This window comes from Vespula vulgaris, chromosome 13 (assembly GCF_905475345.1).
Source record: "Vespula vulgaris chromosome 13, iyVesVulg1.1, whole genome shotgun sequence".
NCBI classification, from domain to species: Eukaryota; Metazoa; Arthropoda; class Insecta; order Hymenoptera; family Vespidae; genus Vespula; species Vespula vulgaris.
The window spans coordinates 1,862,142-1,882,882 of record NC_066598.1 but is presented as its reverse complement, the minus strand read 5'-3'; the positions used below and the strand labels follow the sequence as shown (position 1 = coordinate 1,882,882).

At 29.8% G+C, this 20,741-nt stretch overlaps 1 protein-coding gene across 1 annotated transcript in view; it reads right to left on the bottom strand.

Moving 5' to 3' along the window:
• The window catches only part of LOC127068440 (uncharacterized), a 31,078-nt gene extending 10,571 nt beyond the window's left edge, over positions 1-20,507 (bottom strand). Inside the window, exons 1-2 of the mRNA XM_051004666.1 lie at positions 17,010-20,507; positions 860-967 (exon numbers count right to left, since the gene is read on the bottom strand). Of these exons, the coding sequence (XP_050860623.1) occupies positions 860-967; positions 17,010-17,235 (334 nt within the window). The 5' untranslated portion in view covers positions 17,236-20,507. The remainder of the gene's footprint in view (positions 1-859; positions 968-17,009) is intronic.
• Positions 20,508-20,741: the final 234 nt, after the last annotated feature.

Sequence of the window (20,741 nt, the reverse complement as noted above, 5' to 3'; positions counted from 1 at the left end):
TATTGGTTAAATCGTTAGAATTTTATTATCTAACATTTATCGTTTCATACTATATATATATATATATATATATATATATATATATATATATATATATATATATATACTTTCATATCAGGAAGATACAGGATGGACCAAAATTTCCTGTGATTTTAAAAATCGATCACTTTTTTCTTTATCTTCAGATTTTTCTTTAACTTTTTAATTAAACTCCATCGTTTTACAATTCGAAAAAAAAGAAAAGTATAGTTCCATCTAAAAAGTTTTCAAAAAAATGACAATTGATTTTGTAAAAATCATGTATGAACTTTGGTTTACTCATCCTTGTATTTTCATTGGAATGAAATAAAAAAAGGAAAAGGATTCTTTTTTCTTTTTCTTTTTTTTCTTCTTCGGAAACGACCGATCTCATTTATTTTATTAAATAAATCCACGATGAATATAAAGCCCATCTATGAAGTATAATATTGCGAGTTTTAATTACTTCAGTCATTAATTTACGATATTAGTTCGACCGCGATAAATCGAGATACATATATTCATCTGTTATTAATTCTTATCTCGTTAGAACTGATCATTTATTATATTTATTCTGATTTTATTTTGTTTTGTTCTTTTCTTTCTAGGAGAGCAATTTATTTATCATATTTATAACCTTAATTTATATTTTATTACAACTGTTGTTATAATGGGGAATATTTATTACGAAAATTTTTAATGATTATTTCATTATGATTGCAGACGTGAATTTGTAGCATAAATTTGTATGTACTTTTTATTGTACACGCACGTATATACGTGTTTGTTGGTGTCTGCATTGATAAATTATAAATTAATTTATTAAGAAAAAAGAACTCACACACTGGTTGAAACCTTGAGACACCTTGGCCACATCTTTCTCGACCATATAAAAGAAACTTGCATTGTCTCCATGGCCCGAAGTAACCCTTTTCCGCAGCTGTACCAGCTGTTAATAGAAAACAAATACTGTATAACAAATAATGAAGTATAATTTTTATATTGACAATTTAAATAACTCATTCAATCAAAATAATACACATCAAAATAATTCGAATGTTTGTCTAACTTTTAATCAATGGGTCACCCATCCGATCAAAGTTTATACTATAATGTCATTTAACTTTTGATCAATGGGTCACCCATCCGACCAAAATTTATACTATAATATCGCTTAACTTTTAATCAATGGGTCACCCATCCAATCAAAGTTTATACTATAATTTCGCTTAACTTTTTATCAATGGACCACCCATCCGACCAAAGTTTATACTATAATTTTGCTTAACTTTTTATGAATGGATCACCCATCCGACTAAACTTTTGTCTCGTACGTCCAAAAATGTTATCACAAATTTGTTATTACAAATTATTTTATTAAAACTATATACATATATTTTTTTTGGAGATGTGAAAGAGAGAGAATGCATATACACGAATAATATATCATAAATATGTATAGGATACGAATAGGATATGTTGTAAATACCACTCATTCGTAACGTTGAAGGAATATTAAATAGGAAAGAATCCATTCTTCGCTACTGTATTTCCGGTTCCTTCACGATTCTTACCGAGAAAAGACGACTGTTTGCTTAATTAAGAGGAAACCGAAAGACACAGGTGTCTCGACAAAAATGGATGGAAGGTATGCATGTGAGAGAATGATTCATCAACTTCCCTATCTCATACTAGTGTGTATAATAAATCAATATTTATAGAAAAATTATTATATATATATGTACTATATCTTACATATATAATAATTTATAACTAATATCTTATTATATATTACTATTATATTTTATTACATATATGTGTATGTGTGAAATGTATTATATTATGTAGATAGATCATTTTCGTAATCACAAGCTTATTATATATGACCCGTATATTCGGTGAAGTATAAAAATCCATAAAGTGTTGGTGAAGAGAATAAAGAGAACAATATTTTAATTTACGATATTGTACGAATGAAATTTGAACAATGGCAGTCACGTTGCTGATATCTAAGTTATTATAATACATGTACGTACAGGCCGATATCACGATTTGACTCAGTTGCGTTTAAAGTTTCGCTCATGTTACTGACGGTTTTCCATTATCAATATTTTCTATTCTTTTACTATCATGATAAGATATCTAGTTTATGATTACCATGTGTGTATATGCATATACACATATACGCAATTGCATTGCATATCATTGTTGTTATTATTATTATTAATAATTTGTTGCAAACAAGTTGTTTTTTTTCACTATAATTTACATATATATATATATATATATATATATATATATATTGATACAAAATTTATTATCTATATATTAAATAAATATACGAGTTTATTGTTATGAAATAAATCTAAATCAATCGTAGTTCTTTTGGAATGAAAAACAAAATAAAAATGCAACTATTTTTTAATAAATCCTTTTTAATTAATTTCTCAAAAGAACAAATACGAAAAAAGAACAAAAGACAAAGAAAATAATAGAAAAGAAAAAGAAAAAATTGAACAACGCTATTTGTAATCAGCATTTAATCTTCTTTACTTACGTGAACTCGTGGTATTCGTCATTAATTATATTAAAACGCATTGTTCCGTGGTTCGTTTTCACCATTCGAACCGAGAAAATTAGTTCGCCAAGTTTCTCGCTGATAGGATTAACTATTTTTTATGGTTAATAAATTCTTACGGTTAATTTAGATCTAATTTGTTCGACTAATTTCAACGATTTTTTGTTATACCGTTTTATCGAATGATTATTATATTTTTTATCAAGTTAGATAGTAAAATATTTTAAATATTGTAAAAAAAAGATATTCCGACTTTTTTCTTTTTTTTTGTAATTTTCTTTTTTAACGCAATTATTCTACCTACTTCAATTAGTTCGGATATTTGTTTGGGTAGTTAAAAAAAAGAGAAAAAGTATATATATATATATATATATATATATATATATATATCGATCCATTGCAATTAATTTTTATGACGAATTACTACGATTTCAATTAGTTCGTCTAGCAGATAGTTGAATGGGTTTAACAAAACGTGAAGATTTTTTCGTGGATTGTGGATTTATTTTTATGGTGTATTATTTATGATTTTGATCAGTACGGATAATAATTGAATATTTAAAAAAAAATATGTACATAGATTTCTTTTTGTAATTTATTTCAAACTTAATTACTACGATTATGATTATTACAGATGATCATTGAATAGTGAAGAAAAAATATGTCAATTTTCTCCTCATCATAATAACTGACACGTAATTAGGTTTTGATTTTGATTAGGATTCGTTCAACGTTGTTAAACGTGAGAGGCATCATCAATCAACGTGATCGTAAAAATTATTTTTTTTTCTTTTCCTTTTTTTCCTCCAAGATTAAACGAAATCTACTTTTTTGTTTTGTATGACTGTAGTAGTGTGACGTAACTTATGACAAATCTAAAGAGCAAGCACGAGCTTGACCTTTGACACTGTGGATTTACCTAGAACGCTGCGTGTGGGTGGATACGTATGATCTAATTTAATACGACTCTTTCATTCATCGAAAAGAGAGAGAGAGAGAGAGAGAGAGAGAGAGAGAGAGAGAGAGAGAGAGAGAGAGAAATAGGACAGAGTACGAAAATAATTGAAATAATTTGATTCAACCAACATGTCTTGCGAAATCATTGCGTTTAGGAAACTATTGATATATTTCTAAAAATAAAAGGAAAAAGGATTAATTCTATTTTGAAATTAAAAAAAAATATATATATAAATATCGTATTTTAACGATATCTGTATATTTTTTTTTAATGATACTTATATGAATTTTTTAAAACTTATATATGGGAGTACCTGTTTATAGATTTAATATATTTAAAAAGAAAATAATTTATTTAATATTTTCCTATGATATAAAAAAAGACTAGGGTCACCCATCCGACCGAAGTTTATATTCGAATGTTGCTTAACTCTTTTATCAATGGGTCACCCATCCAACCAAAATTTATACTAGAATATCGCTTAACTCTTTTATCAATGGGTTACCCTTCCAAACTTCGTACGCTCGTAGTAATATATCAATTAACTTTTCATCAATGGGTCACCCATCCGAGTAAACTTTTTACTAGAATGTCGCTTAACTTCTTTTATCAATGAGTCACCCATCCAAGGAAACTTTACCACGTACATCGCTTAACTTTCCAACAATTTTTTTTTAATATTACTTTATCATGTTTCCGACTGATAGTATTAACTATTTTTCAAGATTAATAAATTTCTTCAATCTAATTGACATCTAATTAATCAGATAATCTAACTTTAGTTTGATTAATTATATGTCAATAATTTTTTTTATATTATTTTTTTGTTCCTTTTCCCTTTCCCGTTTGAATAATCCCATTATTGAAACGTTTAAACGATTTCCCTAACGACTTACTAGAACTTAGTAATAATAGTCTAGACTAACTTTTGCAACAGCATTATGCAATGCACCTGCAGTTATAACAGAACGATTCGAGAACAATGGTCTTAGACGATGAAACGACTTTTAAATTGTCACGGTATAATATATGTATAGTTACGAATTGAACATAATATTTCATTTGGGCCAGTCATAAATTCATTTATGTTATTTGTTTTTTCTTTCTTTTTGTTTCTCTCCTGCCTTTATTTTTTATAATATAATAGATACCAATTACGTTCGTAGACAAAAATTATGATCGTTTTTTTGCTTATTTAATAATATTAATCATGATATTTTATTTTTATGTTCGTTTTTAGATTGGAATCGTTAAAAAAATTTAAATAAAATCTTCGATGAAATATATAAAGTCGATTCAACTGTATTTTTCGAATAGTATTGCGTTATCGAGATTTTCTCACGTTAACTCGACTACGACTGCACGACCTAGATACATAGTAATCTCTTTTTAACGTGCACATATGCGACCATAGTTTCTGCGTTAGTATGTATCTATCTATATGTGTATATGTATATATGTATATATATATATGTATATATATATATATATATATATATGTATACATGTATATACGAATAAACCCACGCTAGCTATCCTCGTAGTAACGATATTAAACCACATATGTCGTACATCATATCATTGTTCTCGTGTTATATACCAAAATCGAATATGTATTACGTAACAATTAATTATTATTCCATTTTCATTAGGGTTCTATATGAACGCAGTTATTTTTAAATCTTTTTAAATATTAATAAAATTGAAACACATACAACGCGTACGCCAATACATAGGTTGAGCCATATTAAAAGTTTATTCTTTAATAATATTCATTTTATAAAGATGGCCCACATAAAGTATTACAAAGCGTATCTGTATTAAAAAAAAAAAAAAAAAAAAAAAAAGACGCCAGAGGGAAAGAGAAAAAAAAGAAAAAAATATAGAATACGTATCTCATTTCGTATTTTTCAAATAATTTCGATACAAGTCTTTATGAAACATTATGCAAACTATAGCCTGTATTTATATGTATATTATATAATATACGTATAAAAATTTTTTATACTTTACGTATGTTTATAATAAGAAAAGATTAAATGACAGAAAGAAAGAAAGAAAGAAAGAAAGAAAGAAATAATGGAAGAAGGAAAGAACGAAAGAAAATAATTATCTAGAGTAAAATATAAGCTTAGTTTTTTATCTAAGCCAGCTAAGACGCCTAAAGCTAAGAAATTGTTAGACGGAAGAAAACTAGAAGATTAATAGAAAAATCTAAGAAAATATAGGAACTACTAGGAAAGAGAGAGAAAGAGCTAGGGATATTTTTCTTTTCTCTGATACTTATGGGAAATACCGTTATCTAGAGGTAGAAATAGAAAAAGAGAAAGAGAGGAAAAGAGAAAATGTGTGTGCTTTATTATAAGAGACAGAAACAAAGATAGACAGATAGATAAAAAGAAAGAGAGAGAGAGAGTTTATCAAGCACTGTATGATCATTGTCACAGACTGATACTTATAAACGAATTAAACTCTCTAGAATCATCCTTTATCTTATCAATCAGATTGGTACAACTCGATAAATGGCAATCAACGAAAAAATTATAAGAACTCTGTAATACGATTGACTAACGTGAAAGATTATTTGATTCAATCATAAATAATCTTTTTCTTTTTAATAAAAGCAAATTAAAATAAAATATAATAATAATAATAAACTGTGATATATTCTCTTTAAGACTTTCATTAAATTTTTTTTTCTTTCTTTTTTCGAGATAACGTGAGATAACGAAGGGGATCGAACAAGGGTTCGAAAGATCGAAATGCCTTTTCGAGGGATTAAAATCCAGGGAAGAAATCACGCGTGCGAATGTGTTGGAAAGAACGAAAGAATGAAAGAAAAAGAAAGAACGGGAGGGAAGAAAAGTGGGGAGGGAAAAGAAAAGAGAAGAATCGAGAGGGCTCGAGTCGAAAGAACTTCCGGTGGCTGCCACCCGGAACACGAAACTCACTCGACCGAATATAAGAATAAGAAAGAAAGATAATTTTAAATCTTTGTTAATTTAAAAAAAAAAGAAAAAAATTTACACATACACACACACATATATAATTCGGTTTTGTAATGTTGATATTGATTTCATTAATTTATTATTAGTTTCAATTCATCATCAGAAATTATCTCAACGATAATTTTCCTTTTTTTCTTTTATTTCTTTCTTCTTTCTATAATTATTTTTAGAATAGAATATTTGTGAAAACTACATGAAAGAAAAAAAATAAGAGGAAAAGAGAGAGAGAGAGAGAGAGAGAGTGAGTGAAAATTCTGTTAAAAAAAGGAAAGAAAAATTTTCTATTACTCTGGAACTTTCGAGATGAAGATCGTTTCACGCGTCATATTTTCTATACGACGATTTAAAACTTTTGCCGATGTATTTTTCAAAGCGTTCGCGTATGTCAATTCTTTTATACTGTTAGCAAAACGAAGAAAAAAGAAAAGAAAAATAAAAAGATTGAATTCTCGACATCTCAGAGAGAGACTTATAACGGTTGTGGTTATTCGCAAGTTAACCACCATTTTATTTGAAACTTTATCTATCTTCCATCTTCCTTATAAATTTATATTTAAAAAATATGTGTATAAAAAAATATATATATGAAATCTAAAAAATTAAAAAGAATATATAAACAATAAATAAGAATATATGAATATGTACTTTTTATATTTATTATATTTACTTCAGAGAAAAGAAATGTATTAAAAATAAATGTGTGTTTTAGAAAAAATATATAAATAATATATATAATAGTCAATTCAGTAAAATTTTACTAAGTTCAACATTTCTTATCATTTAAAATAGTATGTCACAATCCAATTCTCACAATCTTCTTCCTTCTAATCATTCTATACCATTCTAAGTCGATCCACTTTCTAACTACTTTTCCGTAGTCTCTCATCGATCCGGTTTAGCAATAGACATAGTGGACAGACTTATGGAAAAAAACATCAAACGCCCCACATATATTTTTTATATATATTCTACTTTTTTTATAGACATTTATTTCTATATACATATTTTATATAAGATAAAATAAGTACTATGATAAAACGCTTATGATTAATTTCTTTTTTGACAATAATAAAGTTCATGTCGTAAAACATATTATTAATATTCCAATATAAATAATGTTGATTAAAATATAATAATACAAACTATTGGATCATTAATTTTCAATATTATTCACCATATATGAATAATTAAATAATTCTCATTTGTAGTTCTATAGTAAAAGATTAATATTTGATTTTGTTCTAATTAATTGTTATATGTTAGTTTTGATATCTTTGAGAATATAAACGAACAAATTTCTACTGAATTTATCATTAACTATTACTATCTTGTTAACTATGATTTAACACTCTTATAACCATCAAAGCTATTCATATATTCCTTTTGTATGCAGCATGTTTATAAAGTTATGACTTATCGCGTATCGATCGGCTGTTGAAGTGCTTCCAATATTCTCTCGCACGGTTATCGTCATTGTAAAATTATTAGAAAATTTAACTTGTGTTAGATCTTGATATAATAATCATTTATCATATTTAAATGAATTACAAGATTTTTAGATCATATCTAATCATTATTTTTATTGTGAAAATTTGCTTTTAAATCTTTTCATAAAAAGCAATTTAAAAATTATTAAAATGATATTTGATTCCTAATCATTATTTTGTCTAACGATTTCTATGAAATTCTTGTTTATAATCATATAAGAAGAATGATAGAGGAAATCTCTAGAAGATTTATTGATTTCTAATCATAATCATTATTCTCTTACACCACATATTTCCCTTATCGAATAACTAACAAACATAGAACTTCAATGTTAAAATTGAAGTAATTCGAGAGGACATTAACTTCATGATGAACCGTTCTAACGATTAACCAACTTAATGGCACTGAACTATGCTAAACACGGGCCATTATCGACATGACATCCTGCATAGACATTCCTAATCGAACATTAAAGTCACATGACTCGCGTAATGTCTCTCGTATAAAATAAATTGAAATAATGTTAAATTAAAAAAACCAATATATATATAAAAGTAATAATAATAATGATAATAATAATAATAGAGAGAAAAATATTAAAGAAAAATAACAATTTTATTATTCTATTTTATTATCTCTATTATTATACTATTTCATCTATTTTACTATTACTGTTATATTCCAGTTTAGAATATCAATTTTACTTTACTCTTTTATTATATCATATTATATTTTATTTATTATTTCTATCATTATCACTATTATTATTATTATTATTATTATTATTATTATTATTATTATTATTATTATTATTATTATTATTATTATTATTATTTGTTATGAAACTTTTGTAAAATTCTATTCACAAACAAAATGTAATTAAAGAATAATATTTATCATAGAATTAGATAAATGAATTTCGATGATCGAAAGTCAACTTATATACCGTCCACTTAATGACCGAGTCGTTGACCGTTAGCTTGATTGCATGAATGGTAAAAACAGGTTTCCATAGTATCGCACCATTTCGATCCATTCAGAGAGAGAAAGAGAGAAAGAGAGAGAGAGAGAGAGAGAGAGAGAGAGAGAGAGAGAGGGCAATGCGCGTAGCTAGACGGATGGGAAAGTCTCTCTGGATATATTATATCCTAGCATTTACGTAATTCGAATTACTCAGACTGTGGAACCTTGAACGAAACAATATGCGAGAACTTGTGTGTGAAAAGAACGGTTTTTATAATTCATGCATTAAAGGCCATTGCATTGTGTTAACTTACATTGGACAAGAAAAACACGAAGGAATAAAAAAAAAAAAAAATAAAGAAAAAAGAAACAACTTCCTCAATAAAATAATTTTTTGTTTTTTTTCTTTCTTTATTTTCCTTTTTTTACGCAGAAATTTTCACGATGATGAATTTATTATAAAAAGAAAATCCATTTCTTTTCTTTTTTTTTTTTTTTTTACGTAAATTTGTTCAACAAATATCGGATGAATCTTGTATAAATGAAGTATTGTAGTTTTATACGCTATTATTTTTTATTGAATTATTTGATATTAAAGTTTTTGCATTTGATCTTTATTTTTATAGTAGTCTTAGTATAGATATATAAAATTTTCCACGTACGAAGTTAGAAAATTGTACGGATTACTGTCCTTTTCTTTCTTTTTTTCTTTCTTTCTTCCCCAAATGAAACGGGAATCGATAGAAAAAGAAATGCTGGACGAGTGAACATTCACTTTGAAAGACTCGGCTCACAGTAATTCAAGTTAAGGCTCGTAAAAGTTTTAAAGACCATGGGATGAAAGCGTGAGAGACAAAGAAGATAATTGGGATAACGAAGAGCTATAGTTCTATCTTTTTCTATTTTATTTATCAAGAAACACCAGGTGACTGTGATTTGTACGACAATTATCTCATTAGAAAATTGTTTCTAATCTAATAATTTTTTTGTTTTTCTTTCTTTTGTCCTTTTTCAGAAATGTAGCAATTTATTTTTTATGTTACCATATTAACATATAATTTTAATTTGAATAATATTAATTTAACATTTTTAAAAAATTTAACGATGTTAATAATATTGTGAATAATAATGTATAAAAATGAAAGAAAAGCAATCTAAGTATCTTCTTTTCAAGCGATTATTTAAATGAAATCTTAATTGTCTTTAAGTACAAATTATAATACGCGTATCGAATTATTCATTTTAATTGAATATTTAGTCGATCTACGTTCCAAAGCATCTTTTCTTCTTTTAATTACAACTTTAATGTTCACTTTAAATTCTTTCCTATTTTTGTTCTTTTTTTTCTTCTGTTAATTTTCAGACATTAACATTTTCCTTTCTCTCTTTCTCTGGCTTTTTCTTATACTGCGTATTATTATCATTATTATTATTATTTTATCTTCTAAGAACTACTTTTATATTACATCCATCTTGATATATTCCTTTTTCTTTATTTTTTATATAACACTTTACATAAACAAAAAATCCTTAATAACATTATCAAATGCTATGAATTCTTCAAATGAAATTTAATGAATTTTGTTAATATTAGATTTCTATGATTCGATTAAGGAATAATTTTCTTCCAGATGAATTGTAATCCTTATTTATCCCCAGGATAATTACTCGTGGGACGTAGTCTAACTTCGTGTACTGCTAAATGTTTTGGCATTTCTATTAATTCCCAGTTGTTGTTAGAGAAAGATAGAACATTCCGTAATTGGTATGAAAATCATGGACACGTAAGGAATTACTATTGCGTTTAATTTGTTTTGCTATATATATATATATATATGTACTCTTATCTGTTCGTATATACTTACATAGGTATATACATACATTGATACATAGATACATACCAAACTAAGCATATGTGTAATCTCATATATTACTTTCCTAGTTCACCTGCTGCTAAGGTGCACAATCTTAAATAGATACGTATGTTGGTTTACATATATATATATATACATATGTACTTGTATGTATATTAGATATACTACTTATATATATGTAGTTATTTACGTGTATAGAAACGTATAATATCTATAAACACATATTCGTATACGTATGTTTGACGTAAGAACTAGTAACACGAAACTCACTTCCGCTATTATTCTTGTACGATTGTATATCGTGCAATAGATAAAAAAATTTGTTCAAAGTCTCTCATTCTTGTTTCGTCTAGTACAACGAGCAGTCGTAAAGATGACTTTGAAAACTAAACTTCGTTTTGCAAAATAGACAAAGAATGACAAATATTTCATGTGAAGAACGCTAATGAAGAATATTTTTTTTTAAACTGCAGATTAGGTCCGGAGTTTTAAAAAGTCAGGCTTGTAGTTTTACAATTAGAAAAAAAGAGAAGTAAGAAAGAAAGAAGAATAAAAATAATAGCTTAAGCAGTCTCGCAAGAAAAACAATTACATTTCTTTCTGTCTTCTTTTTTAAATATATGTACCTAACAATTTCTGGATCATTTGAAAACTTTTACCTCGTTCTGTATTATTACTATTATTATTAATATATATATATATAAACACAGAGAAGGAAAAGAAATTGGTCTCCAAAATTGAACTCTGATCCCTGGTCTGATCCTCTATTCTGAAAGTTAAGTACAGAGATAAAGATTCACATGCTCCTTCGATACTATCGAAAGATTCCCATATATATATGTGTATATATATATATATATATATATATATATATATATATATGTACACACACATATCTATATACGTATTTATATGTGTATGTGGTATGGAGAAAGAGGAGTAGAAGTACCGTTATGTGCAGGGCCAGAAAATTTCTCTCTCTCTCTCTCTCTCTCTGTTGGTTAGTGAATGCAACGTGGCTTGGTTGAACTATACTTTACCCGCTAAAACTTACAAGTTACAATCTCTCTCTGTCTCTCTATCTCTGTCTATCTCCCTCTCTCTTTCCCTTTCTCTCTCTCTTTTTCCCTTTTTCTCTTGGTTAATCTCTATCTCTTTCTACTCGAAAGTCTCGTTTACCAGCGTGAAGAGGAGGACTGCTACTTGTAACGGAACAAGATATGGTATTACAAAGCCAAGAACCTTTCTGTCAACTTGGTTTTTAATCGTAAATGTTAAAAAAATAAAAAAAAAGGAAATAAATATAAATATAAATATATATTTTTGTTTTTAAATAATAATTTATAGCATAATGAAAATGAAAATGTAATTAATCATTTGTCTATCAGATTAAACGTGATCATTATCAAAGATTTACTATCGCAATGTGTGGATTAGAATGATTAAAAGTGTGTTAATTGTTTTCATGATAGTGATAACAATTTCTTTTAATAAAAATAATAAATGAATATATCAAGAATCGATTATTTAATAAAAATGAAAGTAAATGATTCTTATTAGCATAGTGAAAAAAAAATTTTATTTCAATAATAATTATTAAGATAGAATTTCAATTGATATTATGTATAAATACGTGATTATGCTTTTGTATGTTTCATATGTATATATTATATAGTTGCATACGTGATCTATACAGGTGTTAGCAAGCATATTCAACGCGTGATAAATATTGTACACGTGTGAGTGTAAATACACGTTCCTTTCAGGTATTTACGTCAACAGTTACACTGCTACCTGTTCTATGGTTTCTTGTTCTTCTTTTTCTTTTGATTTCTTAACAACATTCTTCTTATATCGTATATTAAAATCGATCTATAGATAGTCTTGACCCATCTAAAATTTCTTTATTATCATGAGAAAATAAACAAATAGATATATCCCATGTGAATATTTTTGTTGTCATAATTGATTAGAATCTTTTAATTGAGAGTATTAAAAGTAAAAGAAAAATATTAATAATATCGCAATTACGATAACGAAAAAAAATAATTGTTGAGATTATTATTTTAATACGTAATTTAATCTCGATAATTGTAATAATTCAACTCTATATAGTTACGTATGATAATAATAATAATTCAATTTCAGTAATATATATATATATATGAAAATATTTTTTTTCGTTTTCCTTTTTAATATAGAAAAAAGATTAAATTTTCGTAACTTTTTAAGGATTCGTATTAAATCGAGAAAGTATTAAGAACCAACATAACTAAGTTATAAAAAGTAATAATATAAAGTATCATGCGAAAGTATTAGTATTAGTATTAGTATTAATATTAGTATTAGTATACTTGAAGACTTTCTTAGAGTAGGTACTTTATATGGAGAGAAGAGACTCGTTCCTCTTGTGTACTTCTTCTTGTATTTTTTGTTAAAGGAACTTCCACCAATCCGTTAGTAGCATCTTTCTCTCTCTCTCTCTTTCGATCGATCGATACGTGCTTTCGAGGAGTTTCAAACGACATTCAAGGGAGAATCCTTCGAGAAGTTACTTTTCTCTGAACTTTTTTATATTTTTCATGTGATATCTTTAAAATTTCGAAGTTCATGAATATACACACGCACACACACACACACATAAGTCAATTGTTAATACAAACTTTTAAAATTACAATGCTTTTTAATGCTCATTTTATTGATTTTATTTTAATATTTAGTGTTACGATTTATTATGTTTAAATTTCAAATTTTGTATTTAATCTTAATACACAAAAAGAAAACGAAAAACAGATTATTATTTAATATTGTAAAACATTACATACACATGCTTCCTTTTAATCGTATCATATTATCTTTTTCATTTATTCTATTTAAAAAATTTAATTTTTGTGAAAGTTAGCCAACTTTAAAAAGGATTTTTATATTTAATTAATTTTTTTGTAGATATGTAATCACCATATAAAGTATCATATAAAATTACGTATATAGTAAAAAAATAATAATTTTGTGTTGTAAAAAAATATTTATAAATAAAACGTAAAGATTATAAATAAAATATAAGTATGTAATATATATATATGTGTGTGCGTGTACGTGTATTTGTGTACAGTTACGTTTCACACGTAGATAATTAAAGAATGAATGGCGTATGTCTACGTAAGGGGTGAGAGCGAGATGGTAGAAATGTTAATTAACGCCTGAGAAATGTGTATTGCGTGTCGCTAAAAGTTTTCAATGTGTGATATCACCGATGATAACAATACTACTTTATTTTTATTTCCATTAACATATATGCGAATACATATACATGCACACATACATTTTCTTTCTTCCTTTATTTATCTCTCTCTCTCTCTCTCTCTCTCTCTCTCTCTCTCTCTCTCTCTCTCTCTCTCTCTCTCTCTCTCACTCTCTCATACTCTCTCTTTTTCATTTTTCTAAAGAATTATTAGGAGTACGAGGATAAAAAAAATATCGCGGGAAAATACTGAAAGAACTGTGGATAATAATAATGTGATCAATTATGTTAATTAGTTTTTTTTCTATCTCTCTCTATTTTGTGTGTGTGTATGTGTGTGTGGTGCGCTCAGGTAGAATTCAAGCAAACGAGTTAGAACTTCTGTGTACTATGATTAGGAAATCTTCTCTTTATGTACATGTGTGTGTGTGTGTGTGTATATATATATATGTGCATGTTTATTTAATTTTTACTATTATTTTGTTTGGAAGACCTGATGAACTCGTAGTAAAACATACACCTTCAATTATATACACCACAATGTCTGTATTTGTATAATAGTAGGTGTAGTACATACCTGAGAACGTATCTGTATATTATATATATATATACATATCTAAATATATATACATATATAGGTATATAAAATCAAGGTTCTCTGAGAATGTACGCTCGAGTGAAAGTAAGAAACGAACGAGCTTATGTTAGAGACGTCTACTATATTCCTTGTGGAAATCATTCGAAAATTCTAATCATAAAGGATAGAGAAAATAAAAAAAGGAGTTCTAAAAGAAAAAAGAAATTATTCTTAATTATTCGTTTATATTGTTGGATCTTGTTCTTTGTTTTTTTAATAAAAATTATTTACTGTCGTATTAAAAATTTTTATGAGTAGATACATAAATCAAAGAAAAAAAAGAAGACAAACTTATAACAATAAAATTTTATTTCATTTACTGCCCGGGCATTTCATTTGCAATATTTTTTCTTTTCTTTTACTTCATTATCAAAAAAATATCTAATGATTAATTCCTGTCAGACAAATTTTTTAATTAATTTGTAAAATCCTTTTCAAATCATTTTCAATTTATTATTTTCAGTTGCCTAAAATTTTTTGTTAGTTTGTGAAGATATACATACGCACACATGCACACTGTACATATATTTCTAATATATATTTCTAATATATATACATATATATATATATATATATTATTATTATTATTAGAAATATATACGCTACAGCTGTAAAAACAAGTCAGTAGAATTAATTGACTCGACATATACGGGAAGCCGTGTTCTGAATTAGGTCAAAGCTTTCATGAAGGGGAGCAAGAATAAAGGGGGGACACTTGTGGTTTTGATTCTAATCTTCTCTCTATTGCGATATATGAATGGACTGTACACTTCTAATATACGTATATCTGTATATGTATGTGTTTAGTCATTTTATGCAACTCGTATGCACATATATATATATATATATATATATATATATATATATATATTTCTGTAGGCATAACGTCGATAATAAAACTTGGAGAATGATTCGAATGTTTTATCGAACAGTGTCCTTGACCGTGCTGCGGTCATTGACCCCATTGGTGTCGACAGCTACCCTTTAAAAAATTCACCAATAGAATATGATATTATTTCTACGTATCTGAAGTAATCGAAGAATATAATACTGACAGATATCAATATTGATACTTAATTATTTGATAACTGATAAAAAAGTAGAATTAGAAAGAATGTATTTATTTCGCGTCGAAATGTTCGCAAAAATGTAGGAATCGATATCTAAAAATTTTTTGTCATTTATTATTTCGATTTTTTGTCATTTATGTTTGATTTTAATTTATAAGATTTTTTATGTAAGTGATATTAAAAATATTTGATTTGTTTCGTGTGAAATTGCGTGAAAAAAAATTCGTGATGGAGGTTTGGAATTTTTTTTTTTTTTTTTTTATTCAATTTATAATCTTAAATTTAATCGATCGATGTGAACTTTTTATGGAGATACGATTAAAATTATTTTATTTGTTTTAGATGAAACTGTTTGGCAAAGAAAGAGAAAAAAGAATTATCGTCATTTTCTAATTTCGATTGAAATCGATGTTTGACAGGGTATAGGAACATGGAACCATTAGAGATTAGAATGATATCGACTAATCAATGTCAACATGGTGATTGAAATCCTGATTCTTGCGTGTTCTATTTCATAATGAACGATATGATATTGTACCGACTGGCACGATAAAGAGAGAGAGGGAGGGAGAGAGAGAAGAAAGAAAAAGAGAGAAAGAAAGAAGTCAACCTTGACCTCGGAGAAGGCAGGTCGCATAAATACGATCTCTCGCGTGGGTTGAGACAAAATTGTTCGTTCCGCGATGTGGGAAATTGCAGTGAACGCATCGTATAACATGAAACACAAACGTTGGATGAATGCAACGCATAGGTTGCTATATCAAACAGGACATTTCCAAATACAGGTATATGCAAGCTCGATTGAGAAACTATTTCATCAATTATTGATAGATAATAATAATAATGATGATGATGATGATGATGATGATGATGATGATGATAATAATAATAATAATAAAATTCAATTATATACAATTCAAAAAATCGATCGAAGAAAAACGAAAGGAATCGATCGCAATTAAATTTACCGGGTATATTTTTCTCGTGTCCCACGTGACCCACGTGGTCGACCGCCATATTGCATCATATTTTAATCGAACCATGTCTTTCCATAATAATTTCGGAGAGTTAATAAGAACTCTTCCAAACGATGATGATAGATAAGAAAAAAAAAAATAAATAAATAAATAAAAATAAAGAAAAGAAAAGAAAATATTAAAGAACAAAAACGTACCATCGGGATTGGTGAAGTATCCCCAAGCGGGGGTAGCCGTGGCAGCTGATTGGAGCACGACAGCCAATACGCTGAGAGCAAGTGCACCAGCGGCACCTCGAGCCGCCACGGCGCGCTTTTCGTTACGTCTTGGATCTGTAGTCGTCGTTGCGACAGCTCTGACTCCATGATGATGATGTTGATGATGACGATTGTTATTCCCGTTGTTGCTGGAATCGGTTGCCATTCTTCACATAACGATTTTTCCTCCCCCTTTGTCCGATCTCTCTCTCTCTCCTTTTTGTATTCTCTTTTATTTTTAACAATAACAAAATAAAAGATTCGTTCGTCTAAAAGTCTAGTAGACTGTAATCCGTCGTGTGCATATGCGATCGATATAACGTAGGAGGTTAGAGAGGTGTGTATGCGCGTGTGTCTGCTGTCTGTCTGCTATCTTTGCTGATATGTATGTGTGCTTGTCAGAGAGAGAGAGAGAGAGAGAGAGTAACAATAGATTAGTGGATAGACAAGTCGAAAAGAGAGAGAGAGGAATAGTCACACAAGTGTATGCGTGGTTCGTTGCGAATGTGTCTTCTCTTTCTATATATATATATATATATATATGTATATATCTACATAGAGGAACGTGAAAACGACGTCGACGACTATGTGTATTGGGACACGAGCAAATTCCACGTTCTTTCTATCTCTTTCTCTTTCTCTTTCTCTTTCTCTTTTTCTCTTTCTCTTTCTCTTTAGATTCTTGAAGTATACTGGACTCGTATCTTTCTCTCTCTTTCTCTCTTGATTCCTCGTGCTTTCCTCAGAGAGCAGTGGTGCCCCGAGAGAGGAACCGGTTTTTGCGACCGATGCTTGAGAGAGAGAGAGAGTGAGAGAGAGAGAGAGAGAACCGCGGCGAACTTGCTAAAAATAAAAATGCCCTTTCTCTCTCTCTCCTTCTTTCTTCCTTTCTTCGATGTTCCTCTTCTCTCTCTCTCTCTTTTTTTCCTCTCTTTCTTTTTCCCTTTCTCTCTCTCTCTCCCTCCCTCCCTCTCTCTCTCTCTCTCTCTATTCTTCTCTTCAAAGAATAAAATAAAAATTCCCCCCAAAAAAATAAATAAATAAATAAATAAAACGACAAAAAAATATATGTGGGAGAAGAGAATAAGAACGAGATCGAGATGTCGTATCCGGTTGTAAATGTGTTGGTACGTCGTTGATGCGTCGTCCCCGTCGTCCTCGTCGTCCTCGTCGTCGCTTTTGTTGTCCGTTGAATTCTCCCGTAGATAACCCTCTTTTTTAACTCTCTCCTCTTCCGGGACGATGAATTTTCTTTTCTTTCCTTCCTGTTTTCTTGTTTTTCTTTTTAAGAAATAAATAGATAGAGAAATAGAGGGAAGGTTAGAGAGAGAAAGACCGAGAGAAAGAGAAAGAGAAAGAGAGAGAGGGAGAACGACGACGGAGGACGGAGGACGTTCGATCGACGACGAAAAGGATGATCGAATCGCCCGCGGCTCGTCTCGATCAACGATCGAGTACCGCCATCGCGCCTCGCCGCCTCTCTTCTCTGATTCGTCAAGATGGCGCTCGCGAACTTCTCTCGAGCTCCCACCTCGTCCTTCTCCTTCTTATTATCTCCTTCCTCTTCGTCCTTATTCTCTTCTTAGCAGTACTACTAGTAGTAGTAATAGTAATAGTAGTAGTAACAGCAGCAGGAGTAGCAGCAGTAGGAGCAGTAGTAGTAGTAGTAGTACCAGTAGTAGTAAAAGTAGTAGTAATGTCGTTGGTGTTGCTGTTGTTCTTGGTATTGGTTATGGTAGTAAGAATAACGTTGAGAAAAGTTGGTCGATTTTTCCTCATCGTCCAAGTCGCCTCTCGATTGGACAAGATCGATTTCGATCGTTACTCCCTCTGTCGATCGCTGACATCTTTCTCTTTTTATTCGTTATCGATGATGACGACGATGACTATGATGATGATGATGATTATTATTATTATTATTATTATTATTATTATTATTACTGCTTTTATATTTCGTTCTTTTTTTTCTCAATGTTTCCCCTTCTCAAAATAGGAGAAAAAAATACATACACACGCGCGCATGCATGCATGCATACACATAAAGGAGACGTACTACCGCGAGCTTCACCGAGGTAAAACGCTATTAAACTTGCTGGTGTTCCTAATCGATCGCAACGGAACGCGTTGTTCGCACGGTCTCCCAACGTTCTTGTTTCCTTTCATACCAGAAACGTTGCTCTTCGTTATTCTCTTCGTCGATGACGACGGCATCGTCATCGTTTGATTAACACGATGCTCCTCTTCTATCGTTAACATTTACGATGATCCATTTATTACTCCATTTACGTAAATTGGCTACTCTTGATAAATTCAAATTTCCCGCTACCATCCGTTTCTTCCCTCTCTTTTTCTCTGTACAAACACTCCCTGTTCTCCTTTTTCTTTTTCCCTTTTTCTTCTTATTCTTCTTCTTCTTCTTCTTCTTCTTTCTCCCTTCTTTCTTCTTTATTTCTTTTTCTCTTTTCTCTTACTACTTCTCACTCTCACACACACATTCCCACACACGCACGGACACACGCGCGCGCGCGCGCGTATATAACCCAACGATCACAAAACCCGCGCGCGTTCTTGATATTCGAGTTTCGTTCAAATACAAGCAACATATTCTCCAATTTGATCACTAACGTAGCCGATCACTTTCGCGAATAGTAAATCGACAACGACGACGACGCGACGACGACGATGACGACAACGACGACGACGACGACGACGATGACAACGACGACACGATGCAACGACAACGACAACGTCGACGACGACGACGATGTGGTGTCGTTTACACACGGAAAAACCCGAACGATTTCCGAACGCGGTACGAACTTCTTGCTCTATCTATCTCTCTCTTTCTTTCTCTCTCTCTTTCTCTTTCTCTCTTTCTACAGATCTTCGTGTTTGTACCTGCGTATATAACACGAGGATTTCCACATACAACGAACGAATCAAACAAAAAGGACGATAAGCGTACGCGAGCCTGCGCGTTGCGCGGCATACTGAGCTTACCTCCGCGAGCGAGCCGCTTCGAATGCTTCCCCCACCACTCCTCTCTTCCTTTACGTTCTTTCTCTTTCTCTTTCTATCTCTCTTTCTCTCTTTCTTTCTCTCTCTCTCTTTCTTTCTCTCTGTCTCTGTCTCTCTCATTCTCTCGTTTTCGTACTACACTTACGCTCACACTCTACTACACTTATGGACACTCCTTTCGCTTCTCTCTCTCTCTTTCTCTTGTAAGCCTACTATTGTTTCTCTCTCTCTCTTACTCATTATACTTCTTCTTCTTATTAGTTTATTTCTCTCTTTTATTCAATAGCTCTTTCTCTGTCTCTATATACAACGTTTTCCTCATTCACCGACTTCTTCTTTTTCTTTCTCTTTTTCTCCCTCTCTCTCTCTCTCTCTTTACGCTTCATAGCTTCTTTCTCCTTCTTCTTCTTCTTCTTTCTTTTTGTTCTCTCTCTCTCTATCTCTCTCTCTCTCTCTCTCTCTCTCTCTCTCTCTCTCTCTGTATGTCTGTCTGTCTTTCTCTTCTTTATGTCGGATTTGCATCGCTGCCGAACATACATACTTACTGGCCGTGTTATACTCGCCGCATGTCTCCACCATGCCATCCTTCGTTGCAAATTCTCGTCTTAAGAAATAGTTCTTCTTCGTTTCTTCTTTTTTCTTCCCTTTTCATTT